The following is a 22,650-nucleotide window of genomic DNA, read 5'->3' on the forward strand; positions in this document are numbered from 1 at the left end:
CCTACACCTATTAAATTGAATCCCCCCTTAGTACATTTGAGGGTAAAACGACGGATAATCTCTCATGGTGTTTTATTCATTTCTACACTGACGACAGAGTACATTCACAGTTCAGAAACCGATATTTTGTTATACTACGAGTTGTACAGAGCGTACATTATTTTTAATCCCTGGCTGTAATTCTAAAATACTAGACAAACCCACATGTTGGAGTCTAGTTTTAAGGAATTTTTATGATGGTCTTTCAAGCTTTCCTAGCACCAGAGAGCATCACCTCGAATAACACCTTCAGGAACCTGGAGAGGCTCACCCCTCTCCCCATGTCTCATATTAATCAATAGCTGTTGGGTATAAATAAGGATTATGCTTTTCTGTGTTTATTTTTTATTTTTTCATCTGTTTATTTATTAATTTTCCCCCCTATAATTTTCAATATGCAAGAAATTGTTGTTTTTTCCAGGTAATTTCATAAGATATATCAAGAAAACATTGCAAACAATGGTGTTTGTTTTGATTGTGTTTTTTTTTAATCACACATCAAAGGTTATTGGCATAGATAACAGCAGACATGGAATTATACTGTTACTTACATGCATTGTATATATCAAGTAGTGTTATGGTCTGATTTCTTTTTATCATGCAATGTTTGCAAGCATCTTAACATGAACTAAATATCCTGGGGACAGCAGAACAGAAGCACAGGCATAGCTAAGGCATTGCATCTTGTCCTAACCCTGAAAGAGCCGCTACCCGCACTTGCTGAGATCCTAAATGAGCCACACATTTTTCATTATTCAGAAAGGATGCCTTGCTCGTTTAACCTTATTCCAGGTCCCCAGCGGCTGCTGCGGCATGCGCAACGGCGTCCACGCCACACAGCACAGCCTTCTATGGGGAAGGCCCCAGCAGCTGTGTGGGCGCGCAAAGCGAGATGGCGCGTACGCTGGCAGGGAAGACCAGAACTTTGTCTTCCCGTGCCGCGACGTGATCACGTGTACGGCGGGCATGCCAATGGGAGGGCAGATATGCCCCGTCATGGCTCCGTCCCCCCCTTCATAGCCCCGCCCCCGCGCATCCCATGGCTCTCCTACAGACCGCCGATAGCGGCTTTTATCTGTGCGCAGGTCGCCAGGCGCGCGTGCTGCAGTTAATACTGGGCCGCAGCCTAGAGTGTAAAAATGGCTGCTCTGTGAAATGAGCATTGCAGAGGAAAGCAGTGTTCAATTCGCCTTAAAAGTGTTGCTCTGTGAAATGAGCAATGCATTTTTTCATATCAATATACAACTGTGCTATGAAGAAGTTACAGGCATACCCCGCATTAACGTACGCAATGGGACCGGAGCATGTATATAAAGCGAAAATGTACTTAAAGTGAAGCACTACTTTTCCCCACTTATCGATGCATGTACTGTACTGCAATCATCATATACATGCATACCTGATGTAAATAAGGCATTTGTAACAGGCTCTATAGTCTCCCCGCTTGCGCACAGCTTCGGTACAGGTAGGGAGCCGGTATTGCTGTTCAGGACGTGCTGACAGGCGCATGCGTGAACTGCCGTTTGCCTATTGGGTGACATGTACTTACTCGCGAGTGTACTTAAAGTGAGTGTCCTTAAAGCGGGGTATGCCTGTACTTATTTTGAAGTGAGATCGGTCATTATATGGTGTACACATCATAAGATTTAAATAACAGCTTGTCTAGGTATCACACTTGTTGTAGTGCACCGTGCAATACTTTTTGAGCGATTCCTTTGCCATTTTAGTTGTTTTCTTACTGTAAATATTTTGTTTTCTGGGAAGACGCGTTCCTCATTAGCACTGGACTCTGGAAGCCCAAGAATATTCAAAGCACATTCTGCGAAATCAGTGTAACAGTTTAATTTGCCATTGTATGTCTTTATATAGCGCCATTAATGTACACAGCGCTTCACAGCAGTAATACACGTGACATTCATATAAAAAATAACAATACAAATAACACATAAAGGGTAGAAGCGCTTCAGACATAAAAGTAACATTTAGGAAAAGGAGTCCCTTCCCCGAAGAGCTCACAATCTAATTGGTTGGTAGGAAGAATGTGCAGAGACATTAGGAGGGCAGTCTGGTAAGTGTGTCTGCAGGGGACCAAGCTTTATGTATGAGGTGTAAATGTATTTATTTATTTATAAAATATTTTACCAGGAAGTAATACATTGAGAGTTACCTCTCGTTTTCAAGTATGTCCTGGGCACAGAGTTAAGACAAATAATACATGGTTACAAAATTATCAGCCATGGTGCTACTCGTATACTTCCTTAAGCATTCCAATAACCATGAACTGTAAGTGTATGGTTTTCTGGTATTGGTTCTGTCAAAGACTGGTAATTCCTTTTCCAGACCATCAGCATTTGAAAACACTGAAAAAAAACCCCATAATATTTCTAGTCTTCGCTAAACTCTCCTTTCCGAAATGGGTCAAGGATCCGAACTGCGTACCAAAGAGATGCCTCTTGCACTTCAAATGCCACGGTGGGAGAAGAGATGTTGCGCTGAAGCATTGTGTTCCATTTCTTCATGGGACAATAAAATAATCTGAAGCTGTGCTCCAGTAACTGCTGTTTTGTTCGGACGGTGAAGCACATGTGGCCGGACCAAAATCACTGAAAGTGTTACCCACGTTTCTTTCCAATAGCTGCTTTGTTTGGGCCCCATCTATGGTAAACACTTCATGCACTTGTTTGTTTTTGGATTCAAGAGTGTTGATGTCAACTGGGGTCATATTTTCTGTTGAAGAGACAGTACAGGCATACCTCGCATTAACGTACGCAATGGGACCGGAGCATGTATGTAACACAGGCATACCTCGCATTAACGTACGCAATGGGACCGGAGCATGTATGTAACACAGGCATACCTCGCATTAACGTACGCAATGGGACCGGAGCATGTATGTACAGCGAAAATGTACTTAAACTGAAGCACTACTTTTTCCCCACTTATCGATGCACGTACTGCACGGCAATCGTCATATATGTGCATAACTGATGTAAATAATGCATGTGTAACAGGCTCTATAGTCTCCCCGCTTGCACACAGCTTCGGTACAGGTAGGGAGCTGTTCAGGACGTGCTGACAGGCGTATGCGTGAGCTGCCGTTTGCCTATTGGGCGATATGTCTTTACTCGCGAGTGTACTTAAAGTGAGTGTCCTTAAACCGGGGTATGCCTGTACATGGTGTTTTTCGTTCACTTCACTGTTAATATGAACTTTAAGGGCCTCTTTTTATTTATTTATTTTCCAAAAGCATCACCCCCCCCCCCCCCAAAAAAACGGTGAATGTTCTCCATATTGCTAGCAAAGCAAAATGGAAAACCATCTTGTCTGAGTAACCGTTGGTATTCCTTTCTGTTTTACCCCCTGGTCGGGTGTTTTACCCCCTGGTCGGGTATTTTACCCCCTGGTCGGGTGTTTTACCCCCTGGTCGGGTACACGCGCCATAGTACTTTCGCTTGAGCTCCTTTGCATACTTAAAAAGAGCACATAATACAAGCAGCAGCTTTTTGTAATACTTCACATGAACTCAAAGCGTTTTCCAGAACCCAATCTGACGAGGGGCCAGGGTCACGTAAAGGAAAAGCTATGAAGTCCGATTTTGCCGCTAAGTCCTTGCGACATGTTGTCATGTAACTTGCAGAGTCACTGACAATACAAACATCTTCCCATTTTTTGGGGGCATATTTGTCAAGCACCTTTTGCCAAGTGTATGGCGATCGAAATAGCACTGCAGGTTTCTAATACTTCCATGTCTGCCATAATAGCGGACGGCTGGGTGCGGGCGCACGAAAGTTAAAGGGCGTCCCACAGCAGGATCACTAGGCATTTCTAGGGTCTCAATGGTGATTGCTAATGTTGATGATTCAATGAACTCAATAAATAGCTCAATATCAACATTTGGGCGTTGAGTGGGATTGAGGGGGAGCCTGCCGGTACCAGACATGGAGCCCATCGGTTTTGAGTAGGATTGAGGGGGAGCCTGCCGGTACCAGACGGGGAGCCCATCGGTGTTGAGTCGGAGTGAGGGGGAGCCTGCCGGTATTAAGTGGACAGGGGAGATGTGGAAGGTTGCAATACCTGGGGATGCTGTCTCACTTCTTTTGGCTCCTTCACACTGCTGTCTGGCTTGTTGCAGTAGTTGGTTCTGGTGCTGTTGCGTCATCTTCGTCATGTTACATAGTTACATAGTTACATAGATGAGGTTGAAAACAAAGACATGTCCAAGTTCAACCTCTGCTAAATTTAGACGACAGAGACTTTATCCTATATCCGTACTTGGAGTATATTGATCCAGAGGAAGCCAAACACAAACCCCAGTTACACATCGAATGATCTCATAAGGGGAAAAAAAAATTCCTTCCTGACTCCAAGAGTTGCCAATCGGATTACTCCCTGGATCAGCATCCTTCGCATGTTTACTTATTTGGTATATCCCTGTATACCTTTCCTTTCTAAAAAGATGTGCAACTTTTTTTTTGAAGATATCTATTGTATCTACCATCACAATCTCCATGGGTATGTAACTGCCCTTACTGTAAAGAACCCTTTCCTTTGTTACTGGTGAAATCTCCTTTCCTCAAACCTTAAGGGATGACCTGGTGTCCTTTGTACTGCCTTTGGGATGAATAGTTATTCTGAAAGTTCCTTGTATGAACGCCAAACATATTTGTATATAGTTATCATATCCCCTCTTAGGCGCCTCTTTTCTAATGTAAATAAATCTAATTTAGCTAGCCTCTCCTCATAAATCAGATTGTCCATCCCCTTTATTAATTTGGTGGCTCTTCTGCACTTTCTCTAGTTTCATAATGTATTTTCTAAGGATTGGTGCCCAAAATTGTACTCCATATTCAAGGTGTGGTCTTACTAGTACTTTATAAAGGGGCATAATTATGTTTACTTTTTTTCCATCCATTGCCAGAGCGAGCGCTCTCTCTTTCGCGCGCACTCTCGTGCTCTTTCTCTCTCTCGCGCACATTCCCGCACAGCCATATTTATATAGGGCGCAGGAACACTACAACGTGATGATGCTCCACCAATAAAATGAATTGCTGGAAAAGCCCATTTTCGGGCTTTATTGGTTCCGAACGGAAAACTCCCACTGATTGGTCGGTGGTGTTTTATGTAGCGGAATCCCTGGGTAGAAAGCTGCTGTCTTCTGACTTCTTGGGGCGCAGCATTCTTTAAGTTGTTTCGATTACTGGTAATACAACGAGCACCTACAGAACCAAGATACCGCTGCTGCCGCAGGGCAATTAGCTTTTTGGTGGTAAACCCCTACTGAAGACAAAATGTAGCACACACATGATGACTATATTGTGACAATTGCAATCTTGAAAATGAGCTCAACGTGGAGGCCTTTGCAGCCGATTACCAATCTTGCTTTTCATTTTCCCCTGTAGCTCTGCAATGCTGTTCTCGCGTCCCTAAGGCTGCGGTCCCAGTGCGTTCTACAGCGCACGCCTATGCGCACAAGCACCGCCCCCAATCAGTCCAGGCCCAGTACCTGTGTCGGCGCGCATTTAACAGACGCGCTGTACTGCAAGTTCTCATACATACAAAAATTTGTATGTGGAACTTGTGACGGAGGCGTGGCTACGCCCCTGCCGGCAGTTCAGCCAACGAGGGCGAACCAGCCGCGTGAGGTCATGGCCACGCCCCCCACAAAACCCTCGCCACGCCCCCTCCCGTTGCAATCTCTCCTAGGACCGTGGTCTGCTGTGAAGCGTTGTGCACGTGCCTCCCTCCCCCCCACCCCCGCAGGCGCGTGTGCTACAGAACGCACTGGCACCGCAGCCTAATGCTGCGTCCATACAGCCTTCGACCATGCGGATGCGTGCTCGCTGGTGACGTCACCCGGAAGCGGGAGCGTTTTGTGGACAAGGTAGATGCGCCATGGGGGGCGTCTAGGGGCGTGTCTGTGACATCACAGAGTTGGTTCGCCGGGCGAACCGCACGTGACCTTCCCGTCGCGCCATAATCAGTTTGAACTGATACCTCGCGCACCGCGCGCCCCCTTTTGCTGTCACCCGTGCGGTCTATGGGGGGCGATCAATACCTTAAGGCAATGTGGTCGCGCGCGGATGCCTCCTCACGGTCTTTGGCAGCATGCATGCCGCCTAACAGAAAGGGTTACAATGTGTGCCCTATCTCAGGGGGGCACAGACTGGAGAGTTTGCACACTCCTGCCCTATCTGCTTGCCATGGCTTGGCATTACCCACTAGTATTATCCGGAGAATAGTGCCTGAGAGGCACGCCATAAAAACAAGCCGTACGGTCTTACTTACAGTTTCCCAGTTATTTATAGATACGCCGGCACAGAGCTGCTTTCCAAGCCAACAATGAATCTTTGGTCCGTCTAACCACATTAAAGCGCTTCTGCCCAGGACATGTCCCGCAGCAATTGTTTTGAATCTGTTGGCTGAAACCGATCTTTCTTAACCACCTCACTGCCAGAGTGCGCAGTAAGCGTGTTGTGGTACAAGGCGTTGCAGGACTCGGACAGTGAGCTAATGGAGCAATCCTTTCCAAATTATTACACACACCAATTGTATTGTATGTCTTTATTTATGTAGCGCCAAAAGTGTACTCGGCGCTTCACAAAGAATACAGTAAAGGGAATTATAATAATACAATAAGTGCAGCAAAATCAGACAATAGGAAAGGAAATCCCTGCCCTGAAGAGCTTGCAATCTAAGTGGTATGTTGGGAGAGTTATAGAGACACAGCAGGTGAGGGAGTAAGTGCAGTAGATGGCAGTGCTTGGTCACAATGGGTGGTAGGAGTGACTGTGGGACAATACCCATGAGTGCAGGCTATTGGGATGCTTAATTTGGGGGGCAAGTTTTAAGATTAGTCGGTATGGAAATCAGAGGGTTAACACCATTTACAGGGAAGAGATGGCTGGGAGGCACGAGTGAAATCAGGTGTGTATGTCACCTGTTTGCGTGTGTGTGTATCTACATTTTTGTAAGCTTTGTTTAATTTGTTTCCCTGGAAAGATGTAATCGCCATCAACGAATAAATGAACCTGTGTGTTCCCCGTGTAAAAGAATGTTTTCTCTAGGTCTGCTGCATGCAAGGATATCGGATAATTATGTCTCTGTTTGACTAACGAGGACATCATCATAACTTTACAAACGAAAACATTCGGTTTTTTTACCTGTGGCGCGCAGAATAATACATTTTGATTTCTGTGTTTTAAAAAAAATGCATCAGTATTTGGTGTTTTTAAATGGCGCAGCCCCCCTGTACTGTAATTTTATATTTTCAATAATTGATGTTGTACAATAAACTGTATGTATTTTCACTCTTCTAGTGTTTTTTGTTTTCCCCTGCACACTGCTTTTTTTTTAAACTGTGAGCCCAAAACCAAAGTTATCCTGACTGTAAGTAAGCCCCTCCTGAATTTCTACATCACAGGGCTTCAAAGCGCCTTATCAGAGAGGCTCCGGATAAGACGGTGTCTCTGATGAATCTCTTTGAAGTCTTCATGGAGAACAGCTCTGCTCTACCTGGCGTGGTGCAGAAGGCGGTGGGTTTCCACGGGCCCTTTCCGTTTCTATGTGCCCGTGTTAAAGAACCTAATATCATAAACAGCTGGGGGAAAAAACAGAAATAAGTTAGGTCATTTGTCAAATGTGTTTTCTATTTAAAGAAACATCAGCCAATTGTGGGGTCCCCTTCCCCCCCCCCCCCTAATATTATGTACAATGCGGTTTCAATTTTCTGTGAAGTTACTTCAGGGTAGCGGAAATGAATGGCGCCCAGTGCTTCCCTGGAGTCGTCCACGTTTTCCACGATGCGTCATTTCCTCTGCCCCACGGAGCCCCAGTAACGGTGTTCCTTGCATTGTGATCTCATTGCAGCGCTCTGACAGACAGCCTGATAAACCCTCTGGAAATCAAAGTGGAGGAGTGGAAAAAGATAGCCAACCAGCTGGACAAGGACCATGCAAAAGGTAGGGGGGAGCCTGCTGTCCTGCAGAATCTCACTCTGGGTACATACTAACCGCTTCCCTTGAAGTGCAGAACTGTCTGTACAGACCTTTTCTTCAAAGCGGCTATCTGGCCTACCAACCCCTTCCTTTCCCCCCCCCGCACCCAATCATTTTTTTATTTTTCAATATATTTCCAGACGAACATTTAAATGTACAACGAGACAGAAATAATAAAATTTAAAAAAATGTACGTTACAATTGTTGTACTAATAACCTTATACGAAGTATCTTCTCTTGTCTATTACTCATTTGTTATTCATAACATACCTAAAATAACACAAAATTAACGCACACTTTTACTACAAGTGTGTGTGTGTGTGTGTGTGTGTGTGTGTGACCCGTACGTACGTACGTGTGTATGAACACACCCCCATAACATACACAAACACACACGTACCTCCTCCCCGTGACATGTACGTACGCAAGTACGCGTCACGGGAAAGGGGGTACGTGTGTGTGTGTGTGTGTGTGTGTGTCTGTCACTGGATGTGTGTTTGAATGTGTGGGCGCGCACGTCGCTGCATGTGAGCGTGTTTGCGTGTGTGTCACAGTTGTTATACTGTGACACATACCCGGGAGGCGGGGGGAGAGGCCTAGCCAGAACGGAACTTCTTAGCCACCACCGCTTAAAACGCTTGCTCTTATATATTCCCCCCCCCCAATATATTTTGTTGCTGGACCCTGTGGTACCGAAGGTCGTAAATTAGACAGGTCTTCTATTCCAAAAGTTGGTTAACGAACCTGCAACACAGAAAACTAGATATGCTGTTTGCTTGAGCTGCTCCATAAATATTTGCAGAGCTCCTCATGTTTCAGAAGTTGGAAGCATAGTGTATGCAAAACAATATTGAGAAATGAATTATTGAGCTGAAGTTGTCTGGTTTGCAGCCATGTTTCACAATGCACAATCGGCTGTCTGCGTGGATTCTCTGAGTCTGTATCTTTCTTGTCCCAGGCTTATGTATAAGCTGCGCAATGCTAGGCAACAGTTCTAGGGGATACATGTAGTAAAATGGAGAGGAAGCTAAAAGACCCACTGTGTGCTGAATTGCAAGTTACTACCCAGAATCCTTATCTGCCACTTAACCACTGTATGACGTTACAGTGGGGTAAAGTAAGCAGGTCTGAAAGACATTCACATTCTCTCATTTGTGTTCTATCTTTTAAGTAAAATTTTAAAGCATGAAAGTAAAACGATGTGGATGAAGATTTTAAAATCCAAATTAAAAATGGATTTACTGTAAATTCATCATTGAAAGATTGCCACATTCTTACAGACTAAAGGTGTGTGTGTGTGTGTGTGTGTGTGTGTGTGTGTGTGTGTGTGTGTGTGTGTGTGTGTGTGTGTGTGTGTGTGCGCGTGTGTGTTACATTCTGTATAAAGAAAAAATGTGCATAGATCAGTAATACATGTTATGTTGCATGTATCTGTTTTCAGAATATAAGAAAGCCCGTGCCGACATTAAGAAGAAATCGTCTGATACAATAAAGCTGCAGAAGAAAGTGAAGAAAGGTTTGTGTTGTTTGTTTTTCCCTACAGTACGCAGTGGGCGTGTTGAAAAGATCTGATTTATTGGCTTCATCTTAACTTTCTGCGTGTGCGCGTGTGCAGCAACAGGTCCGTGCATCCTGCTACATCTGTAAGGATGGTAAAAACCCGCGAAATCATTGGTGTACCATGGAAACATTGATGCAGCTGTCAGCAATGCGGCCATTTATTGGCATGTTCTTTGTCCCACTGGCTTAAAGACACCTCGTCTTGTCCTTTCCAACGTGGATTTTACTTTTAACATCTGAAACTTCAACACACTTGAAAGGCTACAGTGTATTATGAAAGAGCAAAGTGGCAAGATGCTGTATAGGCCATGGTGGGGTGGTGGGGTGGTATAAGGCTATGGTGGGGTGGTGGGGTGGTATAGGCTATGGTGGGGTGGTATAGGCCATGGTGGGGTGGTATAGGCTATGGTGGGGTGGTGGAGGGGGGGATTGCTCTTGGTTCCCTTTGGTCCTATTGAGGAGAGTCTTTGCTCCTAATGATTTCCACACACTTCTCATTTTGTGTTGGTTTCCCTTCAATTGTATTGAATGCACCTTGTATTAATACAGATTCCTGCTGATCATAATCCACATACAGTCATTTATGGCTCAAAATTAAACTTCCTGCTTTTAGTACTTGCTTAGATGAATCGACTTGTTTTTTGGGGAAGGAAGTGTAGCAAAGGAAATAGGAAGGGCAGGAAATCGTGAGGCTTTCAGAGACCTATGTAAGGATAAAAAATAATACAAAATAATGCAACTTCTGTACATATACCTTCACCACCGTATTAGAACGAAGGCTTTTGTTACAAGGTGCAGTCCATCCTAGCAATAAAGTGATCCAATGTGACTATGCTGTGACATATCTAATGGGTTAAACGTAGATTTCATACCTTTGTAAACAAATCCACATAAGTATAATTGCTTGAATCATTTTTTTTCTTAGATCTCCAAATAAACTAAGGCTTTGGAGTATTTTTTTTCAATTTTAACATCAATTATTCCTAGTCTCCACTCCCAAACTTTTAGATTGTAAGCTTATTGGGTTAGGGATCTCTTTCCTAGAGTTCGGGCTCCTGGTTTAGCAACCCGCTATTATGTATCGCATGCTTTCTCCATATCTATACAATCAGGAATGCACAGGGAACCTTCCAGTTGGGTCAGTCCAATCATACTCGAGTTACTGTACCGAGAACACCTTACCAAGAGCCTGCTGCATCCTTATCAATAGTGAGAACAATGGTGGTCTTTACTGCTGGTGGTTACTTAAAGGGTACGTTCCTAACTAAAAATAACAAAGGTGACTGGGGAAATCTTCATACACACAAACTTATTTACAGGACTCGCAGTGAGGACCCCAGTCAGAACTCTGAAGAACCTACTTCTAGAACATAGGGTGGAGCTATATATAACCTCTATTCTTCCCACAGTGGCATCACGGGTAACAGGACATACATGGGAGGTGTGATCCCACCCAGTTAGCTCGCTATAAGCGTTAACCCATTTATAGAACGTGCAGTCCCCAAAGAGGGGGTCTACAACCATATTAGACCCATAATCAATATGTTGATTTCTAGTGCCAGTGAATAGACAAGCTGAATTTGCATTAATATAACTGATTTGTGCTGGAATGTGGTTAAGAGAGGTATCACGAATACGAACCTATCTGCTTTTACATGTCCTTGCCATTGGTTCCTTCATAGGAGGGACTGCACCTTTTTGGAAATGAACATACTGGCCCGGTGAATTGACTTGGATTACGTCACATTGGAAGGGCTTACCCCTGGTTTTTTTTTGTCTTTTACTTTCTGACTAATAAGGATGGATTTCCACAGCCAATTTAGAGGAATGACCTCCGGGGGTTTCTCTCCTGAAAGGGGGTTTTGTAAATAGGCTTTTCTTGGCTTGGCTACGCCACTTCAGTATATGCATAAAGATGAATGTGTTTCCTACTCTCAGAAAAAAAAACCTTTAACACAACCACCCAGTTTGTGTTCATATGAAGTCCGAAAACACATCTCTAAAAACCCGCGTTGTTCATTTAATTATTTTTTTTCTTCTGTAGGTTTCCATTCGTATGAATATACGACCTGTTAAATTACTGTGCATTTTAGTCAACCACAAGCTAGTTTCCTACCGAAGCCTCTGAGTCATAATTGGGATGATTAAGGAGTGTTGGCATGCTAGATGAGATCACTAAACTAGTTCTATTTTCCCCCTTTTAATGTGGAGGTTCCATAAATACAAAATCTTAAAGTGGCAGTCACTGCTTTCCCCCCCCCCCCCCCCTTTTTTTTTAAATGTATCTGAACAGGAGAGTTCCCAAGAGCTGACCTCAAAAGTATACGTTTTTCTCTCGCGGTGTTTGACACGCTGACGTTGCATTGGCTGCCACTGCAAGCCTAACCTGTGGCCTTGTCGTGCCCAATACACACAATATGTGGTGAACAAAACCGGATATATCTTGGCAACTGGAGGCACCGCAGATCAGCTCTGAGGAGACCCTCTGCTTCAGGTAGTATTAAAAAAAAATCACAATAGAGAGTGTTCTGGATATACAGTGGCACAGCTGCCCAAGTCTTACCTCCTGGAATTCCTTGGTTCACCGGATATTTGCCACAGCGTTTCAAACGTGGTCTTTTCCCTGTGCATGAGCCTCTGGGGCCACAAGAGCCGATCTTATCCGGGCTCAGAGGCAGGCCTGGCAGATTCCCTCTAGAATCGGGTTCGAAGCAAGGTTTTCCGACTTAATCTCTGGGAATGATGGGCTAGCCGGGACACATACTCCAGGTGAGAATCTTGGGAACCTTGGTTCACGGAACTGGGTCCTGTAGGCCTCAGGAGTAAGTCGATACGAGCCGAGCAGGGTTTTCTTTACCACCGTCGCCTGCATTATCCCCGTCCATCTCTCGGTGCGCCTCCGCCGACCTTGCCCCTCAGTTTGGGGACCAGGTACTTCACCCAGCATTCCTCCGCCAGTTGATGCAAGAAGCACTGGTGCTCGAAGGACCGCAAGTACCCATCTGTCTTTTGATCTCATGGAAGCGGGCAAAGCTGCTATAGGTGGCGTGGCAATCTTGCAGGTCCTCAGCCTTAGCAGCCAGGTTCACTTCAGTGATGGGCTCATTTTGCAGGAATAAACTACTGGGGAAAAACGAAAGCAGTGAGAACAGGCGCCCTATTGTACAGCATGGTGAGGAAATCTTAAATATACAGGGAGAGCTGCACCCTTTAACCCCTCTACTCACGGCAGGTCACATAACTATTATCTGGCAATCTCTAGCCATGCAACCCTGTCCTATTAAAGGAGGGGTAACTTCCTGCTATCAGAGCACTGGAGATGATTGAAACTTTAGCGTTTGAACTCTGTTTGTGCCGCAAAGTTTACGGAGCCGTTCTTTTGATTCTTCAGCCAAAATCCATTTGTGACTTGGTCACCAGGTTGCGAATAACAGAGGAAATTTGGTAATGTGGAACGCTGGAAGAGAAACAGAAGACTTGTGTATCTGTCTTTCAGCGTGTTTGGGATCTCTCCATAGAGCCGCAGACAGCGTTTTCATAACTAAAAATACAGAAATTCCATTCATTTTCGCTCTTTTTTTTTTTTTTAGAACTTTATTACAAAATTGTCATTGTGAAATGTTCCAGAAGAACATTTTTCTCAGGACAACCCCATAAATCACTGGCTTCCTTCCTCTATAAAAGTGAGCGACTTAACGTTCAAATACACTAGTGTAAGCAAGTTTTCCTGCATTATCCCGTAGGGTACCGCCACTACATAAGCATAGACAGACATTTATTAAGGGGTCTTCGGCGAGAAGACCCTTCCCAGTGCTGAGAGACATCTTGCAGCTTACTGACTTGAGTCTTTTCCCCATAAGATGCGTTATGGCCAGAGGCTGCTTGGTAAATATAGCTTTTTCCCAACCTGGGGGTCAGGGCCGTCTTAACAGCAGTATAGGCCCCCGGGCAAAGCAGTGCACTGGGCCCCGCCAACTCTCCGCTACAAGTCGTAATTTTTTTCCTTCTCCCGAGATAGCGGGAGATTTGAATGTTGAGGCGGGTGATCGGAAAATTAGTGTTAAATTCTGGTCTGTGCATAGATTAGCGTGGGGCCCCTACGCTCATGGGGCCCCCTGGCAACTGCCCAGCGTGCCCATGCGTTAAGACGGCACTGCTGGGGGGGGGGGGGTAAGGTTGGACTGGGCCCCGAAGACTTATAAGGTGGGGGTTCATGGTGTAAGGAGGGACATTATACTTGGATACTCTGGGACAAACATAGCGAAGGGGCCAGGGAGATTGCAGTTTTCCTGCATCAATAATTCCATATACAGCAAGGCCCCGTTTTTCGGCGCCCCGCTTTTCGGCGGTACCGAGAAGGGGGCCACCATGTATGCGCAGAACGGGCCGGTCCGAGGTTGCGAGGGGCAGAATGGGGAGGTTTGCCGAGGTTGCGCATGCGTAGAAGGGCGAATTGCCGGTCGGCGCATGCGCGCGCACACCGAAAATCGCCGGTTCCGTTTTCCGGTGATTTTTCGCTTAAAGTAGGGTTTAAAGTAGGGTTTTTTTGGGGTCACACAACCCCCAAACCGTAATCCTTTTTCTTTGTATAGATGAGAATACTGCTTGAAGGAGGAGCACCCACTTCCAAAAGTGTTTACCTAAGGACTTTATTTGTATGGACTAAATTTACGACTCGAAGCAAATAGCCCAAGCGCATTAGAGATTAAAAAATTATAATTTTTTTTTTTTTTTTTTGTGTGTACACAAAAATGTGGGCTGGGAGCCCAAAGGCAAAATTAATGCCTTTTTAACGCATTTCAAAAAGATGTTGAACCACTGATATAAAACATCCCTATGGGTAAGACCTAGTCATATAAATCATCATATTCAGCAAGCCTTACAAGGATATCATGCATTAAATGACTATATATTATTGATTTGGAATGTACCCTATGTTATATTAATACATTGCGGGGGCTGGGGGCACTACCGTGGTTTTCAAGCAAGTAAATAAGTCCTCTACTTCTTGCCTATTACCTCTATGACTTGGGAATTGCATTCTTTCACCAGTTTATTCATCAGCCCTACATTAGACACTAACAAGGGCTGTTTGTATTGCGTGGGTTCCCAACCAGGGTTGTGCCAGTTACCTTAAAAGGGGCCGTTCCCACTGCATTTTTATTTTTTATGATTTATTCACAATATTGTACAATACCGTTTCTGTTTCCACCTCTCTATTCCCCCCCCACCACCCCCCCACCCACTGATTTTTAAACGTAGCGTTTTATTCCTAAAAAATTAGCCAAAAAACTTAATAGAGCTGTTCAGCCTCGCTCATTTAGTAACATCAGTAGAACCCCCCAATTCATTTCATCTCTGGGGACCCCCTGCTTCCGAAGATACTTCTCTAGAAGTAGGTGCCGTTAGCTACTCCAGGGTTCACATTATGGCGGATTTTCAATGCTGCCAATAGGAAGCCGTGATGTCATCTGGAGCGGCTTTCTATTGGCCCATGGGACGCGGGAGCTTTAAAGTGCAGAAAACTGCAGTGAGATACCAGCACGGCCTTCGGAGGCAAGTATCTCTGAAAGCAGCTGGCCCCCGGAGCTAAAATGATTGGGGTACAGCTTCTGAGACCCCCCCTGCTTCAATCAATCATACTGGAAAAAAGGGGGGGGGGGAGAATGGCATGGATTGCTCCTTTAAAATAGATCATATTATTCTCGTTTATTCGTAAAGCTCCAACATATTCCATAGCGTGGCACAATGGGGGTGCAGAATTATGTATGTTACGTAAACCGTTGCATGCACAAACCGGTACGAAGAGGTAATGGGGGCCCTTCTAATGATACTTTACAATCTAGAGGGAATAAGGGACAATGTTGAAACAAGAAGGTAATGTGGCTGCTCATTGTAGGAAGGAGTGTATCACGGGTAGGAATATGGCCCATTAAGGTTTTGGGGAATGGGGAAGGAGATTGGTCCAACTGCACATCTTGTCCCAATGGCGATGGGGTAGGGGGGGTGGTGGTTTGGATGGTAGCGGTATGGCAAGTTGCCTAAGGAGAAGGGCTGCACCTTTTAAAAAGGGGGGTCTCATTGTGACTGGCGAGACATACAGGAAGAGGCAAAGAACATGGAGGACAGAAAGTGACAACTAGAAGGGCTCAGGTTGACCGAGAGATTGCAGTTTCCCTGGCTCAGTAACACGACTGGTATTTATCACCAGGTGGAATCCATCTGCTTTGAAACGGTTTGTTGGTGTCCCAATCCCCAAACCTTGGTGTACTTTTCTGCCCCCAAATGAAGAATGAAAGAACAGTTGCCTTTTAGATTTGACTTGAAGCGTTTGGGAGCTGATTTGTGTGAAGTGTTTTTTATTTGGGTCTTTTGCTTTTTTTTTATTCTTGCTCTTTTAGGATCCTCTCACTTAGTAACGTTAGTAGACCTCCGAGAACCTTATGTGAGAAGATCAAAATAAGACTTTCTTTAATAAGTGTATTTGAAATCGGCACGGAGAACAGCTCTGTGATGCCTGGTGGAGGGAAGAAAGTGATAATAGGCAATGCCAGTTGCCACGTGAAGGTTGGTAATCTGCTTTTAAGGGCATTACATGGATCTCCATTTAAAAAATTTGGTAGGAGGGGGAAGAACGGCACCTTTCATAAAGAGGGCGCATCGTGACAGGAGGGACACGCAGGGATGCAAGGAGAAGCAAAGAGGAGGTCTCCGTGGGAGAGACAGAATGCAGGATCCATGCCTCAGCAATGCGATTGTGCACCAAATGGAGAATGGCAAAGCAGTCACTTTTGGGATATTCAGTCCAGGAGTTTGAGAAACCACTTTATTGGATCATTTGTTTAATCAGGCCTGTAGTGCAGCATGAAGCTGGGGCCACAGTGTAGTGCAGCATGAAGCTGGGGCCACAGTGTAGTGCAGCATGAAGCTGGGGCCACAGTGTAGTGCAGCAAGAAGCTGGGGCGTGCGGAGGCTGTGCAGTGACCCCCGTGAAGCGGGTGCTTTCCCTGGCCACGGTGGACGCCCGCTTCCGCCTGCATGGACGCGATCACTGCCTTGAGGCAATCCGATCGCTCAGCGCACGGTCTGCGGCACCATGGCCCCAGCCTTAGGATGAAAGGGACAGTTTCCCTGCACGTTTATTTTCTGTAGTATGTTGGTTTTCATGTCTAAAAAAAAAAAAAAAAAACAGTGAATGGGGGGGAAAAAAAAAAAAACGTTTTATTCCTGAAAAATGGTCACAACAAACAAAGTGAACATGGCTGCTAAACACCTCCTGTTTATTGTGACGTTACTGGACTTCAGTGGGGCGCACAAAGACATTTCACTGATCAATCTCTGAAATCTGCATGGAAAACGGCTCTAGCAGGGTGGCAGCAAAAGAGAATAAACAGCAGAGGTTGCTATGTGAACGCACTCCCGCTAAAACAGAGGCGTCTGCTGTACAGGGCGTTACAAAGGGCACATTCTGTGCACCTTCATACATTCTCATAGTCCTCTTAAAACCTTTGCAGTTCCAGGCACGTTATGCGGTTTAGCTGTTTTTCCACTTTAGAGCCCTTGGCAATTAGTTACCATCATAAACACTAGCTCTTTACTAGATATTTATGCTGACAGTTTCCAAAAAAAGCTATATTTAAAGTAGCATATGTTGGGGGGTGGGGGCGGATTCACTAGTGCATCCACATTTTTTTGTTTTAGGTGTGATCCCCCCCTATTCTCCGTTAAATGGGCAGTTCCACCTACCCAAAGCAATAATGCTTTACAGAAATACATATCCAATGGAAATAATATAATCACATTAGGAAAAAACATTTTTCTAGGTGATGATAGTCTTGTTAATCATTATCCCCCTCCACCCCCCCTTCTCCCTAAAAAGTGTTTCTATATGTGTGGTACATTCTAGTACCAAAATGGTAGTGACATATTTTAGGTTAAATGCAGGTGAATTACACATTTTTGTAAAAAAGAAAAAAAAGACACGTACAGCAGGAAACTTTTTGTTTGTGCGTGTAAATGGGGTTACTCCCCTTTTGTGTGATGTCCCTGTGCACTGAGCAGGAGTTTGCGAAGACAAAGCCCCCCCAGAGGGGAGGTTGAGTAATCACCCCCCATTCAGAGTTCTTGTTAATTTCACATTTGTAATGATTGTGTTTTTTTTTGTTTTTTTTTACATCTATAAATTAATAGAGTTAATAATAATAGCTTGTTCTTGTATAGCGCTGCTAGTTTTACGTAGCACTTTACAGAGACATTTTGCAGGCACAGGTCCTGCCCCGTGGAGCTTACAATCTGTTTTTGGTGCCTGAGGCACAGGGAGATAAAGTGACTTGCCCAAGGTCACGAGGAGCCGACACCGGGAATTGAACCAGGTTCCCCTGTTTCACTCAGCGCCAGTCAGTGTCTTTACTCACTGAGCCGCTCCCTCTCCTAAGACATAGTAACCACTCCTAAAAATAGTTAACTCCAAAGAATCCAGCTATTTTTTTTTTTAATCTACAGTACGACCCTTCGCGCAGCATATGTATGAAACTTCTTAATCTTGTATCTTACATTGGGAGCAGATTTCTTCAAAGTGGGTGGGTTTAGGACACTGAGGGGAACACCTTTACAGGTACAAATGTTGATGGGTCCCATTATCGTATTGGACTTTCTTCCTCCAATAGCGCCACCCCAAAGCGCTCAGTGGCGCAGGAAAAGCAACTTGATACAGTGACGCAAGGTCAAAATGTAGCAATTACCGCTTGTTTTTGGAGCAAGGCGCCGGATTTTATCGCCGGATTCATGTATGCTGCCACCTGTAATGATGTGTTTGAGCCCATTAGGCTCAACCTGTACTGTGATGTTCTTTTCCCCTCCCCTTGTGGGGACTATATAACCAAGACACACTGCGCCATATCCGTACACCCCTGAAGAAGTCCGGTCATTCGGATGAAACGCGTAGGGATATCACTTGCGCTGTGACCTGTGTAGCAGTTTGGAGCCCCTGCCTTGCCAATAGATGTCTCCCCGCTGAGAGATCCAAATCTCGCGCTGACGCCGACTGCCCAGCCGGGCAACCCCTCCCCTACCAGTGAAGGACGGAAGGAGAAGGTCCGGGACGTCAGACGCCGCCAGAGTGCGGGAGTAAGAGACACGAGAAGGACTCTATTCAGCAGATTTAAGCAGAGCCAAGCAAAGCTGCGTCTTTCCTGAACCCAGAGTGATTAAACTGCTTTTTATATCCTGGAGCATGCGAGTGGACTGGAGCTCCTTGCTCTAGTTTTGTTTATGTATTAAAACTGTCTTGCACTATTTTTTCTTCTCTTTTCTTTTTAACATATGCTGCTTATACTGAGACCTGATTCCTGTGAACAAACATCTTTACCTGTGAGAGGAGTTCTTGCGCTTCGTGTACTCCTCCAGACAAAATAGGACTATGCCTGTGACCGTTGGGAAATATTGTGCACCTGAGTTAACTCTCAAGCTTGCATCTCTCTGCTGCCTACACGAGTCTGGGGAACAAACACACATCAAACATGACACATGAACCCCTTAAAGCTGCAGTCTTTTTTTTTTTATTATGGACCTGAACCATGGGGCCTTCCTGAGATTTTCCAGGGCTCCTCATTTCCAGAGATATTAGTAGTGTGCTAGTGTTTAGTGGAATAAAACTGTGAATGTGTCTGCAGGGTCCCCAGTAGAAGGTTGCAATGTCATCTCCCAATTGGCCAGTGGAGCAAGGCTGACCCTGGAAGCCATATTGTGCCCAGGCAAGGATGCGCGGTGGAGAATCCAGGTTACTCAGAAGCTATGAGGTCCCCAGAGTTTGGTGGGATGCAGATAGTCTGTAAAGGATCCCCTGATTCAGCTAATAATAATACATCAAAACAATGAACAATAATAACACAATGCAAAAACCCGGCGCTAGTGATAACAACAGTTACCCCAGTCCAATGCAATGTCCATACAGATTGGAAAAGTTCTCTTTGTTTTTCAAACGAAAACAGAAGTGGAGAATCCGCTGCTGGCTGGTGTCTCAATATCCTCCTACAGGTGAATGAAAAAGGGGGAAGAGACCATTGCGCAGCAACAAGCACCAAGTATCAGCTCAAGATGACTTTACAATATTCAACTTACAAAAGTAATGTTGTTATGTTCACTTGAGAGAATCTGTGCTTTAACCAACGTTTTCTCCTGGACCTCACGAATCCCACGTGCTGTCAATCTTTAGTCAGCCCCTTCTCCTGGTATCCCATACAATAGTACTCTCCGTGGATTCCCAGAATGGAAATTACATAAGAGATGATGGTGCAGATTACTAAAAAACTTTAATAAAGATAAAAAAACAGCCAAAAGCTTACTTACATAAACTAGGCTGCTGTAAAACGACTGACAATGTGCCGTCCGCAGCTTGTATACAGGTAAGTGGTGATACACACTGGGCTCACCACTTACCTGTATACAAGCTGCGGACGGCACATTGTCAGTCGTTTTACAGCAGCCTAGCAGGAGAAGGGGCTGACTAAAGATTGACAGCACGTGGGATTCGTGAGGTCCAGGAGAAAACGTTGGTTAAAGCACAGGTTCTCTCAACTGAACATAACATTACTTTTGTAAGTTGAATATTGTAAAGTCATCTTGAGCTGATACTTGGTGCTTGTTGCTGCGCAATGGTCTCTTCCCCCTTTTTCATTCACCTGTAGGAGGATATTGAGACACCAGCCAGCAGCGGATTCTCCACTTCGGTTTTCGTTTGAAAAACAAAGAGAACTTTTCCAATCTGTATGGACATTGCATTGGACTGGGGTAACTGTTGTTATCACTAGCGCCGGGTTTTTGCATTGTGTTATTATTGTCTGTATACAAATTTGTGAGTTATTTGTTAGGTAGGTACCCCACGGCAGCTTACACCAATCACGCACGGAGTTTTTGGTATATGTTATTACACATACTTTATTTATGATTGTTATTTAGCACATTAATGGTCACAGCGCTGAGCTATAGGGTATTTTTAATCACTTAGTCAAAACAATGAGCAGCTTAAATTGCTGCTTTTAAGCCCTTAAAGGAAAAATCAATATTAATATAATAGCGTTGGATCAGAACTTGCATTTCATTATCACCATGGTTTCTCGGGTCACAAAATGTTCACATGGAACGGTTCCAGTGCAAAATGGGTGTATGTTCCCGGGTGATACTACAGTGACTGACCCCCTTAACACTGAACAATCTGTACAAAATTGTCCCAGAACTTGGGGCTTCCTAGTCCTCATAAATCGGCATAACCCCTCCATTCAGGTCAAATGAAAAAGCATAATCCAAAATAAAAAGTTGACTTGTTAAAGAAAACGGTTTATTTTGAATATTCTATCCCATCTTTCATGCTGTTTCAAACCAAACATTACCGACCAAGTTTGCAAAGTCTCTTCCTACCACCAGAGTGCCCTGTCCCTTCTTGCAGCGTGAGTGTCGAACTATTCCAAGACGTCAAACTTGGAGAGAAGGTGTCGCATGGGGAAGTAATTTAAGAGGAGCTGGTTTTGTGTGAAATGTTTTAAAGGGCCTTCACGCACATGACTGACAGCACCCTCCATGTGTTCAAATTAAAGCATGGGGACCGGGCAGTTGTCACAATTATGCAGCTGTCAACTAGGTATGCTAAAGGCTGGTCATTCTGCCATTTGTTCTCTGGCGTCCCTAACACTGGCACGTGTGAATCCCATGTATTCAGGGGCTAGTTTTCTTGTGAAATATTTTAACCATAATTTATGTGCACAATATTTAAATCAGATTGCCAAAGACGAGGACAAACCACTGAAGCACTCAACGATGCAATCCATCTTCTATACAAACATCCTTTTTGTACTCGCTGGATGTGTGTATACTGTATATTATATAAACAAACAATGTAATAGGTACTCGTCAAGTACAGTATATACAAACAAAAGGAGTCATCCTGTCCTGAATGTCGCCCGGACGGTCGTAATTTACCTGTGCAACTGGATTATATAAACATAAAGGAATGATTAACCGCAGCGCTCCTCTTCAGTTAAAAAAATATTGTCTTTGCCAAGCTCCTTCAGGACCTGTGTGGGTGTAGATGTTGGGGGTGGGGGTGGGGGTGTATGTTTGTATATATCGACAAATCACCAAAAAATCTACTCGCGAAAAAAAAAAAATCTACTCACCACCTGGTACCACACGTGTGCTGCTTGGGCCAATAGGAGCTCGCCACAATGTTAAATCCACTCGCCCGGGGCGTGCAAATGTATAGGTTTGTCGAACACTGTTATATATAATATTTTTTTTTTTTTTTTTTTAAACAACCCGTTATATATAAACGTAACCCTCCTTGTCCGGCTCTAAAGGAGTTTGAATGGAGTTGAATGGCTGGCGCCCATCATTATTATACCTCCGTATCCACACCCAGCCTGCACGGACCCAGCACCAGTGTGTGTGTGTGTGTGTGTGTGTGTGTATATGTGTATACAAGGGTCCACCAGAGACGGGGCATTATTGAAGCTATGCAGGAGATTGGTTTGTTTCCCTTTGCATCGGTTATATTGACAAAGTACCTCCCCAGGGGAAGAAGCAGGGAGACACAATATTGTTTGACACCAGTTAATGTCTGAAGTCAAGTCTGTCTGTTACATGGCGAACATTGTGAACGGTTGTGAATAAAGCTCTTGTTTGTACTATTCCGGTTCCTGGCGCCCATCATTATTATACCTCCGTATCCACACCCAGCCTGCACGGACCCAGCACCAGAGTGTGTGTGTGTGTGTGTGTATATGTATATGGATATAAAAGATTTCCCTGTAAAGAGGACATGGCTTCACAGTAAAATGAAGAGAGGCCCTTTTCGTTAAATAAGTTCTTGCCTTACTTTGATGTATGGATAAAAATGACAATATAATGTCTTCCCATGGAGAATAAATGCAAGTACTGCAGTAGAATGTGGCACTTCTACCTGTGCGAAGAGGAGACTCGAACCATGTAACCATGAAAGCGTTGGGATTAAAATAGTATGTTTAATAATTATACATCAATGTTTCCAAGGCCTCACTATCCTAGA

General features: G+C 44.5%; 1 protein-coding gene across 4 annotated transcripts in view; it reads left to right on the plus strand.

Annotated features, from left to right (window-relative positions):
* LOC142466586 (protein MTSS 1-like) overlaps positions 1–22,650 on the plus strand; it is a 140,381-nt gene that overhangs the window by 78,978 nt on the left and 38,753 nt on the right. For all 4 annotated transcript variants that reach the window (XM_075571775.1, XM_075571778.1, XM_075571776.1 and 1 more), the window contains exons 5-6: positions 7,906–7,997; positions 9,475–9,549. In XM_075571775.1, the coding sequence (XP_075427890.1) occupies positions 7,906–7,997; positions 9,475–9,549 (167 nt within the window). The remainder of the gene's footprint in view (positions 1–7,905; positions 7,998–9,474; positions 9,550–22,650) is intronic.

This window comes from Ascaphus truei, chromosome 15 (assembly GCF_040206685.1).
Source record: "Ascaphus truei isolate aAscTru1 chromosome 15, aAscTru1.hap1, whole genome shotgun sequence".
Lineage (NCBI taxonomy): Eukaryota > Metazoa > Chordata > Amphibia > Anura > Ascaphidae > Ascaphus > Ascaphus truei.